At 44.5% G+C, this 21,750-nt stretch overlaps 1 protein-coding gene across 2 annotated transcripts; it reads right to left on the bottom strand.

Annotated features, from left to right (window-relative positions):
- Window positions 1-799: 799 nt before the first annotated feature.
- prkcea (protein kinase C, epsilon a) lies at window positions 800-13,208 on the bottom strand. Of its 2 annotated transcripts, XM_010864344.4 has the most exons (17): window positions 13,005-13,208; window positions 11,890-12,076; window positions 11,067-11,213; window positions 8,891-8,954; window positions 7,490-7,655; window positions 7,078-7,112; window positions 5,318-5,406; window positions 4,893-5,022; window positions 4,667-4,809; window positions 4,473-4,548; window positions 4,212-4,384; window positions 3,942-4,115; window positions 2,940-3,094; window positions 2,725-2,863; window positions 2,405-2,593; window positions 2,144-2,290; window positions 800-1,916 (listed from the first exon to the last, which is right to left on the bottom strand). In XM_010864344.4, the coding sequence occupies exons 1-17, from the start codon at window positions 13,067-13,069 to the stop codon at window positions 1,767-1,769; spliced, it is 2,229 nt and encodes a 742-aa protein (XP_010862646.1). In that variant the 5' UTR covers window positions 13,070-13,208; the 3' UTR covers window positions 800-1,766. The 2 variants fall into 2 exon arrangements, with proteins under 2 accessions (XP_010862646.1, XP_010862655.1); XM_010864353.4 differs by lacking the exon at window positions 13,005-13,208 and having other exon boundaries at window positions 11,890-12,993.
- Window positions 13,209-21,750: the final 8,542 nt, after the last annotated feature.

Below are 21,750 nucleotides of genomic sequence, written 5' to 3'. Positions count from 1 at the left end.
GTGCCATGAAATGAAATAGCTTTGGTAGTGTAAAGTTCATCTTCAGTCTCGCTAGAAATTGCTCAATTCTTATGACTAATTCAATTAGTAAGTTAGTAGATACTAGTAAGCCTATTACTGTCTAATAAGCTGTTAAAACAGCCAGTGGCAAAAGCCATGCAGTTCATAGGTGGTGGAAATAAACTTAATAAGAAACGTTAGTCAGTTTAACACAATGCTTAATGGTCTAGCTAAATATTCAAACTTGGCGTGATGTTAATGCATGATCTAATGTTGAGATGCAATTATATGACAAAGTAGTCTTTCCCAATCGGTCTCAATACTGGCATACAAGCTTACCATATACAAAACAGTACTTTACCATCATCCGTGAAGTACGCACTTGTAGTGGTTGGCTATTCAACTGAGATTGTTTTCTAAAGAAACTAACCAGCCATGTTTCGATTTATTGGTTTGACAATGGAGAAGTAGACCGACAAACTCTGAACACGTATAGCTTAGTGGCATCGCGGTTAAACACACAGCCCATCACACAGGAGACGCCGGTTAGAATCCAGCAACACCATACATCTCTTCTAATCGCAGCCTGGCTGAACTAGGCTTGCCTAGTTTCAGTTCCTTTTCTAGTTATTGTTTTCTTTTTTTTTTTTTAAACCAACACCAGTTTTGCGTTAAGTTGTTGATGCTCAGAAATTTATTTTTCATAACATAAGACCACAGTGCAGGACCTTTAATGTTTAACAATCAGTTAAATCACACAAAAAGAAGAGAGAGTAAGTTAGCTCAAGCGGGACAAACGTGGTTTCTGAGGGTTTATTGTAAGACAGATTGACAAGATAACCCTCCTGGTGAAACATGACATTGGGCAACGGATGAAACGGTGTGAATAGGAACAACCCTACCATCACCTCCTCACCTCACAGGCCCGGGTACCATACGAACAGACTCAGTCTCAACACTGAACACTATTCACGAAGCGTGTGAGAGAGCCAGAGCCAGATAGTAAGTGAGGGAGAAGGAAAGGATGCGTGTACATTAAGCAGGAAAAATGGCACTCCCTCTACTAGCTAACTGTTTTGATATTACAAAAACAGAACATGAAAAGGAAACAAAACCTTTAGAAAACCAGAAGAAAAAAAATCCCTGGATCAGATGTGGGATTTAGGATGTTGGTTACTTTGGGAACAAAAGTGACAGGTGGAGTTATGTCAATCTCAAACCTCCACACGCCAAGACTGCCAGAAAACACAAACCATACACAGAGAGACAGGCACACACACAGGACAGAAAGTGTGTGAGGGAGACTTACATAGTCCACAAAAAGACCTCTGGTCTAAATGGGTAAAGGTAGTTTGAATAAGCCAAAAGCATACAGATGCATTTGCAAATTATACAGTGAAAAGCAAATATTTACCAATTAAACTTACTCAGTCAAGAAAAAAAATCATATGCACATACACTTAAGAAACAAAATCCATATCTGGCCAAGAAACAAACAAACCAATAAAATCTGTAAAATCTGGGTCAGACACATAAGTCCAGTGGGAACTTTTAGGGTCAATTCTACTGGTTCCAAGGTATTGACAAAAGCATAACACAGGTATTTGACAAATGTGTTTGAGCCAAGGTACTGTTCATCTCCCCATAGAGGACACTGGACAGTTGTCATAACAGAACCCTGTAGCAGTACTCCGTGTCCAGACTTTATGAACACACTACTTTGTAACCAGTCACAGGCTTTAGAAACACATCTAACTGCTACAGGTCTAAGTTCTTGGGTCGGTCTCTGCACAGAAGGAGAATCCTTCAAAGTCTTCCTGATTGATCTGTCTGATAACAGCCTCGTCTGTGGGGGTTAACACTGGATCTTCGCTGGTGAAGTCCTGGTCAAAGTTATTCACATCCCACTTTGTCTTCTACAGAGAGAAGAAAGTGCAAGAGACACAAACAGTTAACCTGGAAAAACATTTTGTCTGTGTGTGTACACACAGGTTTTACTATGCTTGTGTGGACCAACAAAGTCCCCAAAGGGATAACAAAACAATACACAATAAGGGTTAGGTATAAGGTTAGAAGTCAGGGTTATGAAAAATTGAAAATTATTTTGAAAGGTTAAATAAAATGTAATGTGTGAGAGTCTTACAATGCGTGGTTTGAATGGAGGTTTGAGTCTTCTCTGCTCCAGCAAAGTCCAGTCAATATCTTGGAAGAACAAGTGTTTCTTTATGGCCTCCTCACAGCCTTGAGACAAAACGCATCCTAACCTCTGGGCTGGGGCCTTAGTCATAAACTACACAAAGAAAGAGAGATAGATAGAAAGAGAGAGAGAGAGAGAAAGAATCAGTATCAGATGTAATGGGCAGAGAATCTGAAGGAGGAGTTATGACATACTGATGGTACTTACAGCTCTTAGGATGGATACAGCTTCATTGCTGAGCCAGACGGGATAGAGGACATCATCGTTAAGGATGGATTCAAACAGGTCGTCTTCGTTGTCGGCTTCAAACGGCGGCTGGCCAGCCAACATCTCATACATCAACACACCCAGAGCCCACCAGTCCACGGAGGGGCCGTACTCTAGCTCCTGGAGGATCTACACACGTAGATCTCGAACATCAGCATCTCTAACATCAGCTCACAATCTAAAAACACTGGAACTCAGAGAGGGTGGACATTTTGGATAAACCTTAGGGGATAGAATAAGTAGAAAATTACCCAACTCACCTCAGGAGCGATGTAGTCAGGCGTGCCACAGAATGTGGTGGTGGTAACTCCATTGATAATGCCCTCCTTACACATACCAAAGTCTGCCAGCTTACAATGGCCTTCTGCATCCAACAATATGTTATCTAACTTCAGGTCCCTGGGAGAGAAAACATGATTACAGTGGTTCAATGACAGCAGTTACCACCATGATATAAGAACAGGTCAGAGGTTACCTGTAGATGACCCCGTTACAGTGCAGGAACATTAGGGCAGAGGTGACTTCAGCGGCGTAAAAGCGTGAGCGCGCCTCGTCAAATTTCCTGGAGCGCTGGATCTGGAACATCAGATCTCCTCCATTTACATACTCCATCACAAAGAACAGACGGTCCTGGAGAGGAGAAGGCTTGGTTTACAGGGGACCCGTGTTCAGCTGATCAATTTGGACACTGACAAATTGTTTGGTTTTGAAGTGTTTTGAATTTTAACTGACGCAGTGTTAGTCAGGTTAGAAACCGCAGCTTTTTGGAAAACATTCTTCCCACTTTATGGCATCACAACTGTATTTGGACAGTTATGTGTAATACATTATTAGACTCTGATAACATTGTAGGTAGAAAAGGCAGTGTGTTTGGGGTCAATGTCCCGCTGCAGAAAAAATCCCAGCCTATATGAGTTAATAGACATTTGGTTGTTTCTGTGCTGAGAGGATGTTGCTGTACACTTACGAATATATCCTGTTGCCATCAGCAGTCAAATCATCAATAAAGACCAGCGAGACAATTTAAGTTTCATTTCTACTTGCAGCTATATAGGCCCAGGTCATAGATGAGGGGATACACTTTGGATAATGGGCAATTTTCCTACATTTTTCTTAATGAACACACCTTTGTCCCAAATTTTTTGAAACATGTTGCAGGCATCAAATTTCAAATGGGCATGTATATTTCAAAAACAATAAAATGTCTCAGTTTCAACATTTGGTATGTTGTCTTTGTACTATTTTCAATTACATATGTGGAGAAATGATTTGCAGATCATTGCATTCTGTTTTTATTAGCATTTTACATAGTGTTTGTCTGGGGTTGTACAAAACATGCTGTAATTTCTATGTTACTCATCCAAAATGGATGAAAACACTTAATTAAACCTGATAACTCCATTATACAATAAATACTAGGATTAACTAAATATAGGTGTGCATATACATTTGAAGATGCACGTGTGTGTGTGTGTACCCGGGTCTGAAAGCAGCAGAAGAGCTGGCAGAGGTAAGGATGTGAGCGTGCCAGGGCAAGGATGCGTTTTTCTGTCAGGGTGCAGTCCACATCATCATCTTGTTGGATTACATCCTTCTTCAACACCTTCACTGCAAACACCTCCTCACTGCCCTTCAGCTCTGCCAGCATCACCTACACAGAAGGAGAGACCTTACACCTGCTCACAACCTTAAACATCAGTGTCATCATCCCGCTGGCCACAATCCACCCCTTCCTCCCTCTCCTCACCTTTCCAAAGCTTCCTTTACCCAGAACCTTAATGAACCGAAAGTCGTTCAGACTTCTCTTTGCTACTCCGTTCTCCCGCGAGGTAGAGGAGGTGAAGGAGGAAGCCGAAGAAGAGGAGGAACCGTGCGTCTCTGAAGACATCCCCTGTTGTAATCGCTCCAACTCAGCGAGCTCTGCACAGACGCACACACAAACACAAACTTTTCCCCCCACTATTTCCAAGTATATTAGTGGCCTTGTGTGAGGCCGTGTGTTTGTTACCTTGATGCGAGGGGGAGGTGGGGGCGTTCTCATTGGAGAGGTCTGAAGACGTCTCAGTGTCCACCCCTGGTGGTAACTACACACAGAGAGAGTAAGACAGAGACCATCGTCAGTGTGTGTAGGTGTATATGAATGTGTGTGTGTGTGTGTGTGTGTGTGTGTGTGTGTGTGTAAGTGAGTGAGCATACGAATACCTTTTTCCTGCGTTGTGCCATAGTGCAGATCTTGTCAGGGGTGACTCCCATTTCAGCCAGGACTTTGGCAATGCCTTTGGCGTCCACACCGCAGTTGGGCGCTACGTTGGCCTGACACCTCTTGTGGACATTCATCTTACACACTACACACAACACACTACAGTCAGGAATAGCTCTTGCCATCTGTTGCCAATGAACAACCATTTCACCTACACAGGTATCGTACCCTTGCATTGCAGGCCCTGCCGCATCAGTCCCCAGAGGAGAGAGCCACAGTGGTCACAGAAGGTGGGAGCCTTGTAGTTGTGGTTGCTAAACTTATGAGGCATGTTGACACTGAACCTCTGGGTGCCAACCTGGAAATAAGGAAACGGGGAGGGGGGGGGGGCTGTGATATGAGTGTAAACCTCTCTGTACACTCTTATAACACGATTAATCATTTACTTAAAAGGGGACTCCCATTCTATTGCATTTGTTAATTCTATTTTTATGCATTTAAACCTGCACAAAGTCAGACTGACAGAGTATGAATAACTGCGCTGAGAGCCCAAATTAATATAGTCTTATTGTTTATAGAGTTGCATTTTTGCGGTTCAAAACCACAACATTTGCTCTATGGTGACCATGTTGACCAGTGACAGTGCACAGCACCTCCTCTGGTGTATCCTCTTGCTTCTTCATTCCGGCACACTTAGTGATGATGTGCTCATGGCAGCGTTTGTGGACCACACACGTGCACACTGCAAAAAACAGACAAAAAAAACACACACAATTACAATCACACAGTTCCACACAATAAGACACAATATGAAAACAGACAGACAAACTATATATATACACAGTGGGGAGAACAATTATTTGATACACTGTCGATATTGCAGGTTTTCCTACTTACAAAGCATGTAGAGGTCTGTAATTTTTATCATAGGTACACTTCAACTGTGAGAGACAGAATCTAAAAGATAAATCCAGAAAATCACATTGTATGATTTTTTTATAATTAATTTGCATTTTATTGCATGACATAAGTATTTGATCACCTACCAACCAGTAAGAATTCCGGCTCTCACAGACCTGTTCGTTTTTCTTTAAGAAGTCCTCCTGTTCTTCACTCATTACCTGTATTAACTGCACCTGTTTGAAATCGTTACCTGTATAAAAGACACCTGTCCACACACAATCAAACAGACTCCAACCTCTCCACAATGGCCAAGACCAGAGAGCTGTGTAAGGACATCAGGGATAAAATTGTAGACCTGCACAAGGCTGGGATGGGCTACAGGACAAAAGGCAAGCAGCTTGCAACAATTGAAAGGCAACAACTGTTTGTGCAATTATTAGAAAATTGAAGAAGTTCAAGATGACAGTCAATCTCCCTCGGTCTGGGGCTCCATGCAAGATCTCACCTTGTGGGGCATCAATGATCATGAGGAAAGTGAGGGATCAGCCCAGAACTACACGGCAGGACCTGGTCAATGACCTGAAGAGAGCTGGGACCACAGTCTCAAAGAAAACCATTAGTAACATACTACGCCGTCATGGATTAAAATCCTGCAGCGCACACAAGGTCCCCCTGATCAAGCCATCGCATGTCCAGGCATGTCTGAAGTTTGCCAATGACCATCTGGATGAATGGGAGAAGGTCATGTGGTCTGATGAGACAAAAAATTTAGCTTTTTGGTCTAAACTCCACTCGCCGTGCTTGGAGGAAGAAGAAGGATGAGTACAACCCCAAGAACAACATCCCAACCGTGAAGCATGGAGGTGGAAACATCATTCTTTGAGAATGCTTTTCTGCAAAGGGGACAGGACGACTGCACCATATTGATAATAAGTACAGACTTCTACATGCTTTTTAAGTGGGAAAACCTGCAAAATCGGCAGTGTATCAAATACTTGTTCTCCCCACTGTAGAGAGAGCTTTGGAGAGAGCTGAAAGTCCGTATTGCCCAGCGACAGCCCCGAAACCTGAAGGATCTGGAGAATGTCTGTATGGAGGAGTGGGTCAAAATCCCTGCTGCAATGTGTGCAAACCTGGTCAAGAACTACAGGAAACGTATGATCTCTGTAATTGCAAACAAAGGTTTCTGTACCAAATATTAAGTTCTGCTTTTCTGATGCATCAAATACTTATGTCATGCAATAAAATGCAAATGAATTACTTAAAAATCATACAATGTGATTTTTACAGGACGACTGCACCATATTGATAAAAATTAGACTTCTACATGCTTTGTAAGTGGGAAAACCTGCATAATCGGCAGTGTATCAAATACTTGTTCTCTCCACTGTACAGACAGACAATGTTTATCTAAATAATGTCTGACTGTTTTAGAATGTGCAGGTATCAGTCAAACTATTATAGTAATTCAAGCCAGACAGAAAAACCCAACAAGTTAGCATGTACTCACCCTGACATTGATACCCTTGTTTTCCAAGCACTCCCCTGTGAGATCAAAGACAGAGAAACGTTTTCTCAACAAATCCGAATATGATACAATAATTATTGAGGCTGAAATCAGACCAGCAGAGGGAGCCCTGTGGACAGCAAACTGTGTGTGTATGTGTTTTCCTGACTTAACTACACATTGGGGACAAAAACATCCCCAATCTGTGGTTAAATCAGAATAAGGCAACAAATGGAGATTAATGGAGACACATTCCTTGTAAACTTTCACCGTGCATTCCAAGGCAACCAAATTCATTACTAACCCCCCAAACCCGAGTTACAAGGCAGTGAGAGGATAGGATTTTAATTTAGATTTTTTTTTTAAACTTTTTGTCCCCACAAGGAGGGAGGTTCCTTAAATGTGTTTCTCTCACCAGATGAAGTCTCGGCAGTGTGAACAGTAGGTCGGTTGCCGTAGATATGTGGCCATAAACTTGTGTCCGTTAACCTGGTGGACACGCCTCCGCACAGCCCCCTGCCGCCGCCGAGGACCAATCCGCTCTCGGAACACACGCTCCACATTCTCAGTGGCTCCTGAGGCTAACAGGCAGACAACATGAAAGACCATGTAAGTGATAGGGTAAGAGTTAGGAGTGCCTGAGTAGGACATGGTTAGGGTTATGGTTATGGTTAGGACTCTGTGTGGGGCTGGGGGAGAGATGCCATGACATCATTTTTAAAAGTAAGGTCACAATGTCTCTGCCTTGTTCTGTCCTTCTGTACGGTCATTAAAATAAATGTGACCATATGAAAATACCCCCTTTTTCTTCCCTTCCAGCCCCATCAATTTCGCTCCCTCCCTCCCTCCCTGGGACAGAATTAGCCTTATGAGTGTGTGTGTGTGTTTGTATACATCCGTGTGTGTTTGTTTGACAGAGAAAACAAGAAAGTGGAGCAGCTAAACAGGCCACTACTGAGATCAGTGGGTTTTACATAATACATCATCCATCTGTTCACACAGAGGGAGAGAGAGATGGGCAGTGTTAGGCAGGTGTTAGCGATTGCCGTGGAGACAGCTGTACTATGAACTCACCAAAAAGGTACTGACCACAGCTAACACACACACACACACACGACCTGAAGATCAAGTAAGAAGGTAGAAAGAGGCAAAAAGCAGAGGTGAATAGAGTTAATGGTAAAGCTCCAGCTTTTACAGGATGGATTCCCAGCAGAATAAATAGTAGTGAAGAGGAGATATGATGGTGAGGGGGGGGGGGGCATAAGAGGATGAAGGTTGAGAGGGGGAGTCAGGAGTAGAGGGGAGGTAGGGTGAGAGGAGAAGGGAAGAGGTGAGGGAGGGGTGATGAGGGAGGGGTGATGAGGGTGAGGGGGGGCTGCACAGAACAAATTGCCAAAAGAAAAAAAAAAATCTAAAATATTTTCTCCCCCCCTCTGGTACCCTTTCTGAGTCCCCAGTAGGCTAATTGCCAGTACAAATAAATAATAAGCATTAATTATCATATATTAGCCAGCTGAACTGGGAGGACATTGAGTTTAAGAGGGCATCTGGGAAACCGTCCAGCTGAACTAATTAACCAATGATTAATGGTATGTCAGCTACATTAGCAATTGGTCATCAGAATACATATCACATTGATTGGTTCACTGTACATTGTCAGAGAGAGAAAACGTGTGAGGATAGGTGCAAGACACACACACACAGCTCTAATGATAAACCTAAGGCTAGTGTTTGATCTCTCTATGGGTAGAGCAGGGTTGTGGGTGGAGCAGGGGCATGTGGGTGGAGCAGTGCATTATGGGTAGAGCAGTTTTACCTTCAGTAGAAGATCCTAACAGATGAATGATCACATAGACCTTCCCCTCTGGTTCTAAATCAACCTGGAGAGAAAAACACTGTCTGTATTCGATGTGCAACACACACTGTACAACACATTATATCATAAAGTAGTAGTATACACACAATTAAATCCCCATGCTACAGATGTAAGCACATACTACGGAATTGGCCAGCTAAAAATGAAACTGTCAGTGAATTCTCACCTTTTACTATATCATCAAGTGAACCTGCTTCTGTAAACTAGGCTACATGCAACCTTCCATAGCTTGAATGACAGCTGGCCTCAATCATTTTCCATTTTCCAAACAGAGAGGGGGAGGGACGTGACAGAGAGGGGGAGGGACGTGACAGAGAGGGGGAGGGACGTGACAGAGAGGGGGAGGGACGTGACAGAGAGGGGGAGGGACGTGACAGAGAGGGGGAGGGACGTGACAGAGAGGGGGAGGGACGTGACAGAGAGGGACAGCTAGATGGATGAGGATCGACAGACAGAGAGGGAGAGAGATGTAGAGAAGGATGGGGATTAAGTCCTTGGCTAAGCTCTGGACAGCCGTAGATCTTCTTACGCAACTCTCTGCCTGTCATATAGCAGATCTCTGTCACCACACACACTGACACACACATCCACATACAATACAAACAACACAAATTCACAAACACAAAAAAAGATGGCTAAGTCAACATAACACGCTCAGATATGTTGCCTTGGTGAGACTTTCGCTGTCGCCATGGACATGAAAAACTGAGTTCACCTCATTAATCTTGTTAGCCAATTAGAATTCGGGCCTACTGCCACACACACACACACACACACACACACAGACACATCGTATCATTGGGTGTGAGTGTGATCTGTGAGTGTCTGGTGTCTAGGGTACCTAAAGTAGGTTGCAGACTGATGCCAGCCTTAAACACACATCTGAAACACACACAGCTCAAGTTTACACCAACAGTTCACACACACAGCTCACATTACAATTCCATTGTGTCTTTTTCCTCCTCCTATCATCAGCTCTCTATCTCGCCAGTCCACTAACTTATCCCCCCCTCTACCCACCTCTCTTAACCCCCCCCCCCTCACCCTCTTCCCATCTCTCCCTCATTCTCGTACCCCCCCCCCCCCCTCCCCATTTTTACTTTCCCCCCTGTCTCTCTCTCCCTCTGCCTCCCCCTTGTCACCACCCATTGGCATGACATAAATGGGTATTATCACCAAACTAAGTTTAAGGAACGTTAAATGCTATTAATCAATCAAATCTAACCCTCATCTTTCTGAATTACATGTTAATCCACTAACATTCAATAAAAACAACATCATTGTTTCAGATTACTTGTACATCTCAAAAGATACTAAAAGGTATTTCAAAGAAACCGCTAAGCTATAACTGTACAATATCAGCAATGCTAATCAATAAAGGATCAATGCAATGTAGGAATAAAGATCATAGTTGGATTTTTCGCTGCAGTTGGGGCTCAGGGAAATCCTTCAACAAAAAAACAGCATAAAGGTTTCTGTATTTTTACCAAACACACACACACACACACACACACACGCACACTTAAGCCGGGCCTGCCCTACTTCCACAGGGAGGGGTGTAACCAGTGATGTCACTACCCAGCCACCATCCAGTTATTACCCAGAAAGACACAATCAGTGATATCACCAAGGAGAGAGGTCACTAGCTCTAGAAGCCACAGATAGAGTATTGACCATTCTGGCTATTAAATAAGAACAGATCAATCATCAGAGTGATCCATTGATCTGTACTATCTGACCTCTGCCCTGGGGGTGTGTGTGTGTGTGTGTGTGTGTGTGTGTGTCATACTGATCCTCAGCAGGTCCCCTTCAACATTTACATGTCACAAGAAGAGACAGACAGACACATTGGTACCTAAGGTTAACTAAATTTAACCCAAATCTCCAGTGTGCCATAAAATAGACAGCCCAGGAGCTAAGGCATTTCTCAATGTTCTTAGGCAAGGTTACTCATCAAACACACACACACACACACACACACACACACACAGAGGGACACACAGGACAATAAAATGTATTCCGCTTAATAATTTCAACCAAACTTAAGTCTAATCCTAACACTTAAACCCAAACATGTAACTTTAACCCAAAATCCTAAATCTAACCATCTCCCTACCCAGGCCTGGTAGTGGGTGCTGCCATTCTGCAGAATGTCCTCCAGCTGTATGGTGCAGTGAGCCACAAAATCATCATATCCGATCGGTGCATCATGGAAAACAGACATCTCCAGTTTCCGTCCTTCGGTCATCTGGGCTGTAAAGTCCTACAACAAAATTTAGAACTTTTTGAGAAGTCAATTTCATTTTGAATGCATTGACTTTTGCCATATGGACAGACAACACTCTCCTAAGAAATGTTTGAACACAACAGGGAAAGCAGCATAAATTCCAGTACTGTTTTTTAAAAATACAACTATCCAGATGCTTTTTCAAAGCGCCAAACTCGATTTGAGCCTTCACTGTGCCTCAAGTGTCTGAGAAACCATGGACAATACAAACTGTACTGAATTAACGGGGGGACGGGGACGGGGGACGGGGACGGGGGGGCCGCATGACACACTGTCAGCAAGGATTTCCTGGTGTCATCGCGCAACCTCATCTGATATGAATGTATGTATAGGCTTCAACCAAGACCGAAGCAAAGCTCTGTGGTTAGAAAGTCCCTGTTGTAGAAGATTACTTGAGTAACCAGCATAGACTTGAAAGTACACAGAATTACAATCAAAAATCTGCAACACGCATCCAAGAAATGCTGGCATGGGACTGAGTAAAACTGGATCGTTCATCAAATCCACAAATATTATGAATGTTGTTCATAACACTTATAAAGAATACTGACAATAAAAGTATTTTAAGTACAGTATCCTTTTAAGTACAGTTCCATGTTTATTTTGGGGTCGAGAAAGCATAGCCTACCACAAGGATGCCCTGCCACAGTACCTGGTTCCACGCTGGTGAATTGGTCCTATTCTTGGTGCAGGTCTGACCCAGGTGGGTGTGGTCGAGGTTGAGGGTGAGGTAGGGGTCCAGGAGGAATGAGGAAGAGTTCTTTCCTCCAGCATGGCGGAGTGCCCATGGGGTGGGCTTTAAATCTACAGCCTCACACACACGCACCTTTAATACCCCGCTGAAAACAGGCATGGTCGTTGTGGTGAAAGTGTGTGTGCAGATAGAAAAAAAGACAGCCTAACTAACCATTAAAGTTGAGTGACCCAACACGCCAGAATCCATTCAACACAACGCAGTCCTGCTGACGCTGTCACAAATGTCAACACATGTACCCTCACACCGAATGTAAAAACCTGTTAAAACGTTAACTTGGTATAAAATAAATATAATAACACCCTTCTTCTTTGCTCCAAATGTCTAAACAGGTCAGACACCTAGTCCAGTACCGAGTCTGCTCGCGTAATATCAGTTCGGCATAGAGGACCCGCAGTGCCCTGTGTTTGTTTACACTCCGTCGGGTGACTATACAGCGACAGTTATCATTAGCGGAAATAATGACTCTACGGAAGAGGTATTTTTGGTGAGCAGAGAGAAAGCTTTTGAAGAGGTAAGAGAGAAAGAGCCCGATGAGGAATGAAACAGAAAGACTCCGGTCCTGACCAATCTTGTATTGTCCCCAGTTGAGCAGCTGTTGTCCCGGGCTCAGGACGGGGGAGGTAACCTAGACATCCGCGATCCCTCTACCTTGTCCCGTGCTGTAAGCGGCTCTAGCACAGGCTTTCCTATTTCCCGGAATGTTCGTCTGCTTATCCGGTGGTATGTTATCCACTCCCACTGCTAACTCAGCTAACCAGTAACAGGCTATCAGTCTCCTGCAATTGCGCTATGGTTTTCCTCGCTGTGCTTTTCTTTTTCTCTCCTCTCCTCTCCTCTCCCAGTGCGCGCTCACACGTTTTCCTGTGTGAATGGGAACGAGCTTCAGGAAATGCGCAAAATGCGTCAGCCGCGCCGCTTGCCCCCTGCGCTGAATAGGAGTATTAATGTATGTGCGTTTGTTGGATAGGCTACAACATCCATGTTCAAATCTCCGTCCAGTATGAACTTACTTTCTGACCACCTCGCGTGCAGTTCGAACCAGTAGCCATCGGCTTCGCAACACACCTGACCGCATCTCCAAAACGTTTTAAGGCACTTAAAGGCCTCATAAACTTTTTTATGGAGTAGGGCGGCAAAACGCAAGCAGTTTTCCAAGTGGCGCGCCGGGTGCTCAATCCGGTGAGCGGTTCCACTTTCAATCAAAAGTTGAAATTTGTTGAACTCTGAGCAGCCACCGCCCATGTCGACCAATTAACAGTGTTAATCTTATTAACCAATCAAATACTCATTCATTGACAACACCTATGCATAAAGGAGTGAAAAAATGTAGGTTACATTCATTATTGCGGTTTTAGATTTCCTGGAATTATATAATTAGAATTTGCGCTCTGCAGGTCTACAGGGACTTAACCAAAAAATACGAAAACCAAACTGTGAGAAAAGTCTGCCAACTGTCTGTACACCCATGCTATTTATTATTTTCCACCAAAATGTCCCTCATATATTTAACCACTCGGCTCTAGGAAATGTCCCCCTCAAATATTTAGCATAAGTATCAGTGATCTTGTAGGCTATACGAAATATTCAGCTGTCAAAGCTTTTATTGAGATCCCATAAACACATAGTTGAAAGATACATATTAGCTCTTCTTCGGTGGTACATCAACTTCTGTTTCTGACACCGTACGGAGAAGCACACACAAGTTGGAAAAATTCAGCTCATGCTACACCTACCGTACCGCATCCGAATATGGCCGAGTATGGTAGATTAGTACGGAGCCCTAAAAAATAAATAAATCGTGGGCACAGAATAAAAATCCATTCCCTCAGTTTTATAATCTGTTCGCACAGATTCACAATCCATGCCTTCAGTTTTATAAACTGTTCGCACGGTTTTCCAATCAGTGCGCACGGTTTTGCAATCTGTGCGCATAAATTTGTAAATGTGCCCACGTAATCCATGCCCTCGGTTTTGCAATCTGTGCGCACAAATTTGTAAACGTGCCCAGGTAAACGCACAAAAAAGTGTGTAACATTCCAGAGAAGAAGACTGCTCGGGGTAGTCTACTTTCAGCAGTGTCTGCATCCGACATGCAAGTCATATTTATCTAGATTTAAGGCTAGATGTAATGCTATATTGTGTATTGCGTTGTTCATTTTACTGCTTTCTTAATTTACGTTGCATTTATTGAGCTTTTCAGTCACTCCAAAACCTTACAGTTAGCTAGGCTGGTGTTCTGTGAGCATCCAAGTAACGGCACCCAAGTAGGGAGGAGGTCTGGGTGGACGGGTGGGGGGGTTTGTTGCCTTAACATAACTGTAATGTCAGCCGAAATGACCAGCAGCTTGCGGGCCCTGTACCTAGTTTAAAGTAACCCTATATCGGGTAAACTGAACTACCAACTCCTGCCCATACAGCGACATATCACGGAGATGTGTAGTCGCCTAACAATAACATATTTTCAGGTAACTCAACTATCAACTGCTGCTGAGGATTTGGAGTGAGTGAAAAACTCAATAAATGCAACATAAGTTAAGAAAGCAGTAAAACGAACAATTCAATGAATCAATATAGCATTACATACCATACCATCTTCTTCCGCTTATCCGGGGCCGGGTCGCAGGGGCAGCAGTCTAAGCAGGGATGCCCAGACCTCCCTCTCCCCAGACACTTCCTCCAGCTCTTCCGGGGGGACACCGAGGCGTTCCCAGGCCAGCTGGGAGACATAGTCCCTCCAGCGTGTCCTAGGTCTTCCCCGGGGTCTCCTCCCGGTGGGACGGGACCGGAACACCTTCCCTGGAAGGCGTTCCGGAGGCATCCGAAACAGATGCCCAAGCCACCTCAGCTGACCCCTCTCGATGTGGAGGAGCAGCGGCTCTACTCTGAGCTCCTCCCGGGTGACCGAGCTTCTCACCATATCTCTAAGGGATCGCCCAGCCACCCTGCGGAGAAAGCTCATTTCGGCCGCCTGTATCCGGGACCTTGTCCTTTCGGTCATGACCCAAAGCTCATGACCATAGGTGAGAGTAGGAACGTAGATTGGCCGGTAAATCGAGAGCTTCGCCTTGCGGCTCAGCTCTTTCTTCACCACGACAGACCGATACATCAACCGCATTACTGCAGAAGCTGCACCGATCCGTCTGTCAATCTCCCGTTCCTTCCTTCCCTCACTCGTGAACAGGACCCCTAGATACTTAAACTCCTCCACTTGAGGCAGGCACTCTCCACCAACCTGAAGTGGGCAAGCCACCCTTTTCCGACTGAGGACCATGGCCTCGGATTTGGAGGTACTGATTTTCATCCCCACCGCTTCACACTCGGCAGCAAACCGTCCAAGTGCATGCTGAAGGTCCTGGCTTGAAGGGGCCAACACGACAACATCATCCACAAAGAGCAGAGACGAAATCGTGTGGTCCCTAAACCTGACACCCTCCGGCCCCTGGCTGCGCCTAGAAATTCTGTCCATAAAAATTACGAACAGAACCGGTGACAAAGGGCAGCCCTGCCGGAGTCCAACATGCACAGGGAACAAGTCTGACTTACTGCCGGCAATGCGGACCAAGCTCCTGCTTCGGTCGTACAGGGACCTGACAGCCCTTAGCAAGGGACCCAGGACCCCATATTCCCGAAGCACCCTCCACAGGATGCCGCAAGGGACACAGTCGAATGCCTTCTCCAAATCCACAAAACACATGTGGATTGGTTGGGCAAACTCCCATGAACCCTCCATCACCCTGTAGAGGGTATAGAGCTGGTCCAGTGTTCCACGGCCTGGACGAAAACCACACTGTTCCTCCTGAATCCGAGGTTCTACTATCGGCCGTATTCTCCTCTCCAGAACCCTGGCATAGACTTTCCCGGGGAGGCTGAGAAGTGTGATCCCCCTATAGTTGGAACACACCCTCCGGTCCCCCTTCTTTAAAAGAGGGACCACCACCCCGGTCTGCCATCCCAGAGGCACTGTCCCCGACTGCCACGCGATGTTGCACAGGCATGTCAGCCAAGACAGCCCCACAACATCCAGAGACTTGAGGTACTCAGGGCGGATCTCATCCACCCCCGGTGCCTTGCCACCGAGGAGTTTCTTAACCACCTCTGTGACTTCTGCCCGGGTGATGGACGAGTCCACCTCTGAGCCCTCCTCCTCTGCTTCCTCAATGGAAGACGTGACGGCGGGATTGAGGTCAACAGCTGCCCACCTATACTGTAAACAGCGTTGGTAGGGCACTGTTTCCCTCTCCTAAGGCGCCGGATGGTTTGCCAGAATCTCTTCGAGGCCAGCCGATAGTCCTTCTCCATGGCTTCACCGAACTCCTCCCAGGCCCGAGTTTTTGCCTCCACAACCACCCGGGCTGCAGTCCGCTTGGCCTGTCGGTACCCGTCAGCTGCCTCAGGAGTCCCACAAGCCAACCAGGCCTGATAGGACTCCTTCTTCAGCTTGACGGCATCCCTTACTTCCGGTGTCCACCACCGGGTTCGGGGATTGCCGCCTCGACAGGCACCGGAGACCTTACGGCCACAGCTCTGAGCGGCCGCTTCGACAATGGCGGTGGAGAACATGGTCCACTCGGACTCAATATCTCCAGCCTCCCTCGGGATCCAGTCGAAGCTCTGCCGGAGGTGGGAGTTAAAGATCTCTCTGATAGGAGACTCCTGCCAGACGTTCCCAGCAGACCCTTACAGTACGCTTGGGCCTGCCGAGTCTGTCCAGCTTCCTCCCCTTCCTCTCTCAAGGAGTGTGGTTCCGGAGCCCAAGCCGTGCGTAGAGGTGATCCCGACTACGTCTAGTCGGAACCTCTCAACCTCACGCACGATCTCAGGCTCCTTCCCCGCCAGCGAGGTGACGTTCCACGTCCCTAGAGCTAGTTTCCGTGTCCAGGGATCGGGTTGTCTAGGCCCCCGCCTTCGACTGCCGCCTGATCCTCTCTGCACCGGCCCCTTATGGTCCCTCCTGTGGGTGGTGAGCCCACGGGAGGGCGGCCCCATTTCGCTCATTCGGGCTGGCCCGGCCGGGCCCCATGGGGAAAGGCCCGGCCACCAGGCGCTCGCGAACGAGCCCCAACCCTAGACTTAAATCTAGATATGACTTACTTGTCAGATGCAGACGCTGCTGAAAGTAGGCTACTCCGTGCTGTCTTCTCTGCAATGTTACACACTTTTTCGAGCTTTTACCTGGGCACGTTTACAAATTTGTGCGCACAGATTGCAAAACCGTGCGCATTGATTGGAAAACCGTGCGAACAGTTTATAAAACTGAGGGCACGGATTATGAATCCATTCAAACAGATTATAAAACCGAGGGAATGGATTTTTATTCTCTGGCCATGGTTTAGTATTTATTTTCTCAGCTGACCCCAAGGCGGCTCCGTAGTTTAGCCACAGCGATGTGGATCTGCCTAAGCGGCAGAAATCACTTGCAGTTCCGCTAGTGACAACGGGAGGCATCTGAAATTGTCCCCCTTGGCTGTTTTGACCAATTAGTTACTTACTTCTGAGAAAAGATGCTTACCAACATAAAAAAACGGAGTAGTTCAGTAATCTCTGTTCATTAAAATGAAACTCACCAAAAGACAATGCACGGAATTTGAGCGTATTTCTCTGCTATAGCCTACTGGCAGTTCAAGAGAACAGTGACAGCCCCCGCAGAAACGGTTCATTAACGAAAATGGCTGCATGCCATTTGTATTTAAAATACAGCTGTCAGCTGGTATTTTGTTTTGGTTGACAACTAAAGCTAGCACTATTAATAGGCTACGATATTAACAGATGCAACTGTAGGTCCAATCCTTGACCACGCTTTATTACATTGTCTCAATAGACCTTGAGGGTGACGATATAGATTTTATTGTGTTCTTGTACTAGTCAAATTTGCTATTCGACTGACGTGTTGGTAGTCCGGTCAGGACTTTTCAGTATTGTAGTACCTCCTACAAGCTTACCTATTGGTTTTCCGCGACGGGGAACAAAAAAATAAAAATAGAACACCTCTCTATTTTTTCCCGTCGGCTGTCGCCATGGCCATTGCTGCCTTCCACTGCAAGAAGCATGGCGGGAAGCCTTTTTTAAATGGTGAGCAATGGAGCGCTTCCACTTTTAACAACTGCATGTCGCTTGTGTGAACTGGGGTGAGGACCTTCACCGCGGCTGGTCTGTAACCTTGACGGTTAAAGTGCCTTTAATCTTTAACTGTCAATACATTTAAATGGCCAGTGGCACAAACAGCACTTAATGTTGAGGAGTAAGTTTCACACATCTCCATTTTCTGTATATGCACATACACTGCTGTTTTAGTCAGAGTTGGGGAGTACATGCAATGGATTAGCCTACAAAAAACAGTAACTGCAATCTGTAACGTTACCAGCCGAAAATTGTAATCGGATTACAGATACTTAGAAAAAAAAGTATTATTACTTCTTTGATTACATCTGTTGAAAATGCATATTTGCTAGAAAGAATTATGACATGTGCATGTTTGATTTGTTGATCTTTTTTTTCTTCAATAGTTATTATAACCCAAATATAAGTTGCACGACTCAGTTCTTGTGTGTGAACACCATGTGCGCAAAGGTAGGCGCTAACCAGATAAGTGACCGATGTAGAGCTAGTTTAATTTTCTCCGGTTATGGCTGATAACAACAGAGCTTACATTAGTATTAACTGACCCAAAATGTGATTTAGGAATCTACAATCGACGCATCTTTCTCAGAACAATGATAGGCGGTACCTGTTTTTTTTTCTTTTTCAGATAAGACTTGTTTAGAAGATGAGGCAACTGTAGGTAACTGTAATGGCGCTGCCGTCAAGATAAAACATTATAGAATTTATCACAATATTTGAGGAGGAAAGGTGTGTCAGGAAGCACTCTGTCAACTGATGATGATTTGCATTTGATGCAGCCACCTCAACTCCATATAAGTAGACCATGTGATTCTGCTTGCTCTGAAATCTCAGAAAAATTAGAGAATTTTTTATAATTGAATGCTGACGACATTCACTTTGAGCTAAGAGTGCAAGTGTAAATCAGTTCATTTCGGTTATTTGCGTTTTGAAAATCCATCATTGGTGGCCCTAATAATCACAGGTTAGACCAGTCATATTTAATTGGAAAGCAATGGTTTACAAACCTATTAAAAAGGCACTGTACATTACCCATAAGGTAAAATGCAAATTCATTTTTTGGCCTTCTATGTAAACTACATTGATTGATCTGGCAAAAGGTGTTCAATTGGTTATATTCCTATTTGTCTTCTAATGCTTCTTAATATGATAGTAATCTTAAAGGAATTCAAAGTAATAAGATTATATTACTGAGTTTGAGTAATCCAAAAGTTACATTACTGATTACAAATGTGGACAGGTAACTTATAAGTGTAACAGATTACATTTAAAAAGTAACCTTACCCAACCCTGGTTTTAGTAACCCTTTTCAAAATCCTATCTGGTCACCTCATATATGGTTATAGCCTGCAAAGAGACACACAGACACACTCACTCTTCTCAAATGTTATCTGCTGCTCTGAACATTTAATTGAGCTAGCTTTTTTTTAACTAAAAATCTTCAGATCAAAATTGCATTATCTTTAAAGGTAAGTTTTTTTAAATGTTACTATTTCATGACCTTAGATAGTTCATGTAACAGCAACATGATGTTGGCCTACATAATGGTCCAGGACGTTCTACTGGAGCTATGTATGTGTATAGGATATGGCTCTGCATTGTAATCTGTTGTCTCCATCTCCTGGCCACAATGAGGACGTGTAAGCGTAGCTGAATGACTATGGTGCATTCTGAAAGTATTCAGACACCTTCACTTTATGCAAATTTTGTGTCACAGACTTAATTTCTTTAAAAATACCTCCAATCTACACAAAATACAAAGTATTCAGACCCTTTGCCATGCAATTGACCTCAGATGCATCGTATGTCCTTCGATCATCTATAAGATGTCTCCAGAACTCAGGATTAAATTGATTTGACATGATTTAGAAAGAGATGCATTTGTCTAAACATGGTTCCACACTTCACTGATCAAAAACCAATGAACCTCTTCCAAAAGATGGCCGTCCAGCCAAATTAAGTAACCAGACAGGAATGGAAGTGGCTCAGAACCCTATGGTCACTAACAGAGCATCAGCGTTTCTCTGCAGAAAAGGGAGAACCTGCCAGAAGGACAACCATCTCTGCAGCACTATGTCAATCGGGCCTTTACAGTAGTGACTTTGCTAATTCCGATCCATATGGTGAAGCATGAGGGTGGGAGCATCAGGCTATGGGGATGCTTCTCAGTGGCAGGCATGGGGAGACTGGTAAGGATTGGGGGAAGGACTAACGGAGCAAAATAGTCCTTTAAGAAAACTTGATCCAGAACACACAGGACCTCAGACTGGGGACCTTTCATCTTTCAGCATGAAAGTGACCCAAAGAATTCAGCCAAGTCGATGCTGGAGTGGCTTCAGGATAAATTTGTGAATTTCCTTGATTGACCCAGCCAAAGCCCAATCTTGAACCAAATTACGCATTTGCAGTTAACCGAATCTCCCAATCCAATCTTGCAGAGGTTGAGAGGATCTTCAATGAAGAATGGGAAAAACTGCCCAAATCCAGGTGTGTAAAGCTGGTAGGAGCACACCCAAGAAGACAAGAAGCTGCCTGGAAAAAGGTAACACATACGTGAGGATGCTGTTTGTGGACTACAGTTCTGCATTCAAAACCACTGTGCCCGCCAAGCTTGTTCCTAAGCTCAGGACCCTAGGAATTAACATCTCCCTCTGCAATTGGATCCTGAGGAGACTCAAGAAGTTTGGCATGTCAGTAAAAACTCTCACCAACTTCCTCAGGTGCACCATTGAAAGCATCCACTCAGGCTGCATTACTGCCTGGTATAGCAGCTGCTCCACTGCAGACCACAAGTCCATCCAGAGGGTGGTAAAGTCTGTGGTGCGCATCATCAGCTGCCATCTCCCCTCCGGAAAGCACAGAAAATCATCAAATATTACAGCTACCCAAGCTACAGTCTGTTCACACTGCTGCCATCTGGTAGATGCTACCAGAGCACAGTTTGTGCCCTCAGGCCATAAGGCACCTCAACCAGCAACACTGATCCATGATCATACTGGTCTCACACAAACTTTCCAGATGCTCTGATGTCCGTTCAGGTACTTTTAATGGGCATTAGAATGTTCCTATGAATATACCATTTATAAGCATAATACACTCAATATCTTCTTGCTATATTTTTGCTGTGTATAAATATTTCTTCTTAAAATCTCACTAAAATGCCACAATTCATGTGCTTATTACACTCATATGTATCTATGATATTCAATAATTCTACCAATTGCTGCTAGTTAACACTAATGTACAGTATATTACTGCCATACTTGTCATATCTACATGTTCAATAACACTAGCCAGATTGCTGCTAGTTTACAGTACTCTTTTCTTTTTTATCTGCTGCTGGTGTACAGTGTTATGAATATCGTTGCTTTATTTTATTATAATTTATTGTCTGGCTATATTTTTGCTTATGTATTCTTCTACTTAACTCTCACTTCATAGGCAAATTGTCAAGTGCCATGTCACAACACTTTCATTGTGTAGGATGACACTATGTTCGGTGCATTTGACAAATAAACCTTGAAACTTGAAGGAGATAAGAAGCTGTCATCGCTGCGAAAAGCACTTCTACCAAGTATTGAATAAATTTCAAGTAATGTGTTTTCACTAGTAGTGTGTAGACTGACCGCCAAAATCTTT

This window comes from Esox lucius, chromosome 5 (genome assembly GCF_011004845.1).
Source record: "Esox lucius isolate fEsoLuc1 chromosome 5, fEsoLuc1.pri, whole genome shotgun sequence".
In the NCBI taxonomy this organism is placed as follows: domain Eukaryota; kingdom Metazoa; phylum Chordata; class Actinopteri; order Esociformes; family Esocidae; genus Esox; species Esox lucius.
This window is presented reverse-complemented; position numbering and strand designations above follow the sequence as displayed.